This window comes from Podarcis gaigeae (genome assembly GCF_964106915.1).
Source record: "Podarcis gaigeae genome assembly, chromosome: 6".
In the NCBI taxonomy this organism is placed as follows: domain Eukaryota; kingdom Metazoa; phylum Chordata; class Lepidosauria; order Squamata; family Lacertidae; genus Podarcis; species Podarcis gaigeae.
In genome coordinates this window covers 35383423-35390598 of record NC_139682.1, presented here as the reverse complement: position 1 = coordinate 35390598, position 7176 = coordinate 35383423, and the positions used below count along the sequence as shown (strand labels likewise).

General features: G+C 41.2%; 1 protein-coding gene across 3 annotated transcripts in view; it reads right to left on the bottom strand.

Annotated features, from left to right (window-relative positions):
- Window positions 1–2519: 2519 nt before the first annotated feature.
- The window catches only part of SLC16A1 (solute carrier family 16 member 1), a 40086-nt gene continuing 35429 nt past the window's right edge, over window positions 2520–7176 (bottom strand). For all 3 annotated transcript variants that reach the window (XM_083745439.1, XM_083745440.1, XM_083745441.1), the window contains one exon: window positions 2520–6515. In XM_083745439.1, coding sequence (XP_083601565.1) covers window positions 6238–6515 — 278 coding nt within the window. In that variant the 3' untranslated portion in view covers window positions 2520–6237. The remainder of the gene's footprint in view (window positions 6516–7176) is intronic.

The window sequence follows — 7176 nt, the reverse complement described above, 5'->3', positions numbered from 1 at the left end:
TCAAGAATGGAGATACAAGCATTGCACATTGCTAAATACTAGCAGTACACAAAGGCCCCATATCTGTCTTACTTGTGTTACTTCTAAATCTACAGGTTACAGAGAAGGCAAAATAAGGACTAGTCTTAATCAGAATAACTTTTTCTGAATGCTATAAAAAGAAAACATTTCATATATCAATTTCTGTTAGTCAAACGATTTGCTTGTTTCAAAATTAGCAGTGCATACAATGTATTGGTTCAGATGTCAAGACAGAAAAGGTAGTTTGTTTGGCAATAGAGAGGCTGTTGGCTTTTGAATGTTACATTACTCCCTTTCTATGTTTCAGGCTAGATCTGCAGAACTGGATTCCTGCCCAGCAACCTGGCCTACAGAAGCAAAAGAGGACAGATGTACTCAGTTACTAACCTTCCCAGGCGCAACCTATCACAGACATCAAGATAAAGGTGTGCTATTTCCACACCTTGAGCTGCTCACTTCAGTACATTTGTTAGCTGAATCTTATCTTTTGGAACAGTCTGTCATTAGAGCCAATACAGAAGTGTTTGGGTTTGAAGACTCATCTGCCTATTACCGGTATAGATATATATATGTATTTACATATTCCCCAAGCAGGATCCCAGGTCCTAAAAGGGCCAGTACAGTCATACCTTGGGCTGAAGTAGCTTCGGGATGAATATTTTCAGGTTGCGCTCCGTGCCGACCTGGAAGTAATGGAGCGGGTTACTTTTGGGTTTCGCTGCTCGCGCATGCGCAGAAATGGCAAATCGCAACCCGCAGACACGAGTTGCATTTGCTTCAGGATGCGAACGGGGCTCCGGAATGGATCCCATTCGCATCCTAAAGTTCCCACCCACAGAGGATGCTGCCCATTGCAGCTCTGCATGAGTAGCTGCTCCAGGAATGCCTCCTTCCAGTCAGGAAGCCTGCCTAGAACAGAAATTTGTGTTCCTAGGGTGCAGATTCCACTGAAAGTTTAAGAATGTGTCTTTAAAAGGGGTGTGGGGAGAGTTATTAGGAGCTTGTGAAACTGATCCAATATGTAATTAACCAGGCAAAATTCAAGTCGGGGGGGGGGGGGGAGTGCTCAAAGCTGGGAGTTTTTTTAGTCCCCAGTTAGGCAACATTATTGACTTCAGCTACCTCTTGCAAGTTTAAAACTGCACTTATTAAATGCATTTATTAACAAGCAGGTAGCCACAATGAAAGATTTCTATGCAGTTATATCCAAGACTCTCCCAGTGCCTTAAGTTGTGGTACGATGAGTGAATAGTGCCATCAAGTGATCCAAGGAGGATCCAAGCTCAAGAGCACTCGCCTCTGCCTGTGGGTTCCAGCAAGTGGTATTCACAAGCATGACTGCCTCCACCTGTGGCAGAAGGGGTATTCCATGTCACTGAAGGTACCTGGGCTTCTAGTGACAAAGATGGAGACAGGAGCATTGCCAAGCTACATATCTGATGCCTCCGGGTTAGTACACCCCCATTCAGAAAAGCTGACTGCCTTATCTTCAGCACCCGGAACCACTCATCTAGATGTCCTCTATATTGGCAGGATTCACCTGTTCTATATACCCTGAAGAACACAGGATCAGGCTTTGTATGTACAATGTGCTTTACAATAATCTTTGCCCATCCTTATATAAGTTTTGCAGTCCAGACCATTCTTAACCCAGTATTACTAAAGTGGGTATTGGTTTGTTCAGGATGATTGGCAAAATGAATCAACTGCTAAGCTTCACTCCAAATCGTTGCTTAGCTCAAAAACCAGTGTTCCCCACTGGTCTATGTTTGCTCTCACAAAGCCGGCCTGGTGCTTTGGTGTTGAATGACTATATAATTACCTCCAGGATCAGAGGCCTGCATGCATTGGAGAACAACAGGAAGTAGCTTGTTTTCTGCTCGAGGGCTTCCCATAGGCTGTTGTGGGAAAGAGGATGCCTATGGTGTGACCCAGCAGGATTCTTTATGTTCCCAAAGAGCTTCACCTACAAAGTAGACATCCACCTCCACCCTTGCTAAATTAAAATACAGTTTCATGAATGAAGAGTGGAAGCCATTCTAAATGCCAAAAGAAACAGTAGCAACACAAATTAGCTGGGGATGCCAGCATGTTCCTTACACTAAAATAGATAATTCATTTTATCTTTTCATTTTATTACAGGCATTTTTACCCCTCTCTCCAGTCATGTTCCCAGGATGGCTATAGTTGCAATGGTTTGTAGCCACTGGTGCATGTATGTGAGTGCAACAGACATCCACTCGTGCACCAGGACTTCCACTTCATAATGCTACCCCCTCCTTCAGCTCAGTGCATGCTCTCACTAAGAATCTGCTGCAGAGTGTTGGAAGACCCTCTGGAGCAGATTTGGGGGTATGTGCACACCTGCGGGAGAAGAGGAGGAGGAGGAGGGGAAATCATTGCATGAAAGTCCAGTAAACGTAATAATTGAGAACAAATACATTTATACTGCTGTAGTCATGACTCCTTGTACTAAAAAACATTGATCACACCTGAAATTTTTCATTGTTAGTTTATTGCAATGTGAACCAGTTATTATGAATTCTTGACACATGGAACCTCTGAACATATAACTTGGTTTTATGTCGCAGCTCAATACAGTACAATAAAATCTGTTTATACAAAATACTCTATTGGCTTTATAAACAAACATATTCTAAAGTATGAAAATACCCTGACCTGTTCCTTTTTGTACAATTTTAGAGCAGAATGCAATTACAAAAAAAAAAAAAAAAAAATCCAAAACCTAAGCAAACAAGACAACAGAAAAGGATTTCACAGTGCATTGTGTAATACTGGCAAGAGAGTTCCATAAACTTTTTTAAAAAAACAAAAAACCCAACAAGGTTACTTGTCAGAATCTACATATTTGGGGTGAACAAATGAAAAACACAAAATCAATTTGTTCAGCTTTATTTGCATAAACCAAAAGTGTGGGCCACTTATTAGAACTACTATTTGCATAACATTCTAAGAAAGCAGACTTGAGTTTCCACAAAATGGTAAGAATTCTCACTTCAGTATGAGCTTTGACAAGGCAAGAGTTTCACAGAGAAGTAATTTACCTTCGATTTAAAAAAAATGTAGGATACACAGTGAAGGAGAATCAAAGGTTTAAAACTTGTTAATCAATTTCCTACCCTTTAATGAAAAACGCTGGCATTAGTAAGTGGAGGGAAACTAATAGAAATGGGGTGCCTATTCTATGCCCCCCCCAGATGCTATTGGACAACAACTCCCATTATCCCTCACCATTCACCATGCTGGGAGATACCGAAGGGAGCTGGAGTCCATCAACATCTGAGGAGCCACTGATTAGCCACCCCTGCCAGAGCATTGTGTTATATTTAGCCTCTAAGGATGTGTATCGCATGGACTTTTTGTGGGGACTGACAAATTATTGCTAAGTGTTACTAATCATAATTCATTTCACCACTCATATTAGCAAACTTTCTGGTGCTGAAAGCTTGTAGTTGCATATTTTCCTACAATCTGCCTACCTGTCAAAGGACAAACTCATGACATCACATATTACACGTTACAGGGATAGCTGCTGTTATTAACTCTTCACAAAACAAGCCACACAAATGTGTGCTATTCACCCCAAGGGATCTTGTTACAACTTGAGGCCAATCACAAGATAAAAGCTCTAAGTACAAAGTCTGTAGCTGTAAGTGGAAATGTGGGAAGGAAAAACTGATGTGCCACACAGCAAACCTGCTTTTAGGTCGCACAAAGCAGTCCCTGCAGAGGAACCTCCTGTGCTTATGGCTTATTACAAAACTGCTAAATCAAAGGCACAGGAAGTTCCTGTGCAGATGATCATCAAAATACACTACCCTAGAAGGGAAAAACCCAACAGAATTTCAATTTATCTGGCCAAAAATTTGAGAACACCCATTAATACTTAAAACACCAGCTGTTTGGAATGGAACACTATTTTGCAGGAAAACAAGAAGCAACCACTGCACAAATTCACAGAATCACAGAATTGTAGAGCCGGAATTTGGTTCATATTAAGCTGGGTTCAGATTCCCAGAACACGCTTAAAAATCTATTTCTTTTCCATATCCTAAAAAGACAAATGCAGTACCACAACATTATGAACTTTATACATTGAGGCTAGAACAAGACATTAGAATATTTGAGTCTCCCACCAAAAACAAAGAGCATCTTCTCTTCCTCCCTAATAGTACAAAACATACAACAAGGTCATTATGCTAAGGGCTTCCTGGCCATTGCAAGCAGCAACCAATGAAACTGAGTAGTGTGGGACTAACAAGGAGCCCAATGGCACATGCAATGCATTTTGTATTCCTAGACATTACCAGAGGAGACATTGTTGTTTTCAGTGTTTCCCCACATATCTTTCTGGCCTAAACATCAAGCAAGGTGCTAATGTTCACTTCGGCAGTCACACACTGAAAAACACACTGTTCACACACACAAGCATCAGGTACATTCCAAGAAAATTGTGCTTCTGTTACTTATACTCCTCTACAGGTTTTCACAAGACTGGGTGACTCACTACAGCATGTCTTAGACTGAAATTCTATATATACGCTAATCTGTAAGTGAGTCCCATGTGGGCTCAGTTATTGGAACTTAACTTTACAACCCACAGAGATCATTTGCCTCTATCTTCTAACTAGATGACTCACAAGATATATGTCAATATACTTGTGCCCTTTGGAATGTGGCTATGAAAAATCGTTGAAAGTAGCATGAAAAACTACCAGCATTTGATGGGTGAATGAGATGATGCAAGTTTATTTGAAAAAGTAAATGTCTTACAGGATTATTTATTAACTTTTAGTAGGATTTATGACTAGCAAGAGGCTCTGCTATCCTCCCTAGTGTGGTTTTCACTCCCACTAATAAAAATGAATAAATATATACATAGGATTCTCCCATCTTTTACCAAATTGCAGCTGAGCAGCTACATCTCATTTCGAATTCTTAGCCCATTTGAAGTAAGTTGCCACATCAGAAAGCACAAGGAACTGAGAAAAAGTAATGCCTCTGTTCAGCTTTTCCACCAATCTATCCTTAGATTAGAAAGAAGTATCGACTCAACAGTTTAGCTAGTGCTGAGACACTGTTCTCTGAGCATTAATCGCCACAAAATGGGGTACCAGATTTCATCGCCACCCAGTCAGATCACTACTTACAAGAGGAACATGAGAATGAAAATGAATCCCTTTGGAAGTGGTGGGGTTAGTAAGCAAGCAGCTGTGCTTAGGGTGACACCCTTAGTCTTTCCTATTCCAAAGCTAGCTCAGACACTGAATGAGTCAAACGGGTATAGAAAAACTGTATAAATGAGGGTTCTCTCAATGCACAAGGCATGTGCAAAGTAACCAACTCAACTACTTGCACAGATACCCGTTTCATTTTGAAATGTTTTCTCAAGGCAGACATTCTAGGCTGATGACAACCAGTAAGTCAAGTAATGGGGACTAGAAAGTAGGCTTGACTCCATAATAAGTCAAGTGAAAGACAGTGGAAATGTCTCTTTGCATATTTTATTCAAATGGCGAGAACTCACATTTAACCAAGAAGGGACTTTAACAAAACAAAACAACTCACAACAATGAGAAAAGTTTTCAAAAACTGTTAGAAACACAATCAAGCTGGCATGTACCTGGAATCTAGAAACAGCAGGACTGCAATAATATTGATTAAACTCCACCAACCTTTTCATCACCTATGCTCCAAAGCTATTTGTACTTCTACCAAGTCTGGCTGTAACAGAATTTAGAAGCATGTGAAGTAGTGTTTATTTAACACCCAACCTTGAAACCTACTGCATAAAAAGTAGTCAAGATATCCTTTACAGATATAGCCTAAGCAGACTACAAAATTCTAAGTGGAACAGTTTGTAGAACTAAGGTAAGGCTTTTCAAGCAGAACAGCCTAAATGTGGAAGCTCTAAGGCACATATTAGTACATTCACATTACTGTTAAAAAAGCCAGAGTATAAAAATTTCCCTCCCTCCCTACCCAATACCCAATAAAAAGATGGCACTGCCCATTGAGTTCTGCTACTGTCAATTGCTGATAAAAAGACAATTTGCAGCTTTTTTAAAAAAAATCACCTGATTTATAAACGTCTCCCCACTGTTCACTACCAACAGTGCTCCCCGCACCCAAGCACAACATATCATATTGATAATCTTTCATCATGCCCTCCTGGATTTAAGATACCAGTCTCTCTCACATGTGGCTATCCTCCTCTTTCACACTATCTTCTGTGCTTTTCTGAGGCAGACTGGCCACATCATTACTGGGTTCTTTTTGTTTTTCAGCCTCATCAATGTTGGTTTCTTCTTCTTTCGCTTCAGCCCTCTGCTTGTCCTCAGCCTTCTGCTCTTTTGCCAGCATCCGGTAATTGATGCCCATTCCAATAAACAGGAAGATCCCAGAGACAATCAAGATGATGCCACACGCCCAGTAGGTGTATTTGTAGTCACCATACATATCATTGAGTTTACCTAATAGGACAAGAAGGGGGGGGGGAGTACATTAAAAGATCATTAGCGTTTTACTTCATGGCTAGACAAGAAAGTCTCTGCCTTAAAACCAAGGAGTGTGGGAACATCCTCCTCTCCCTTTTTAGGTTATTTCCTACACAGGTAAAAAAATCCATATGTTTTAAGCTGGATCAGCTCCACCATAAATATGTAATACAGGGATATAGGAACTGTACCACAGGCTGATGAGATCACTGTTCTGGCATTTGCAAAGTGCCAGAAGCAACATAATTCTGACTCTGGAGGAGAAGAAAATCTTTTTCAGAATGAAGGCCCTATTCCCATCTGGACCACCTTCTGCGTACAACTTGCCTTTGGTAGGTGAGACCAGATACAAAAGTGGGCAAGGCAACAAATGCAAATGTTATCTTCGTAGCATAGGCTAGTTTCACCACACACCCCTCTATCGAGGCAACTGAGGACACATTCCAGCCAGGCAAAAACACTCGAGGAGGGTATGGAGTAGGGCTGCAGAGGGGTATTGCCTGGGGAGAGTTCAGCAGGCCAGATAGAGAGGTTTGGAGGGCAGCAACTGGCCCCCAGAACTAACTGACTAACCTTCTTGCCCCCTTCTCTCTCACCAAAAGACAAATGCATCCCCATACACAGCCTTCTGCAAGAG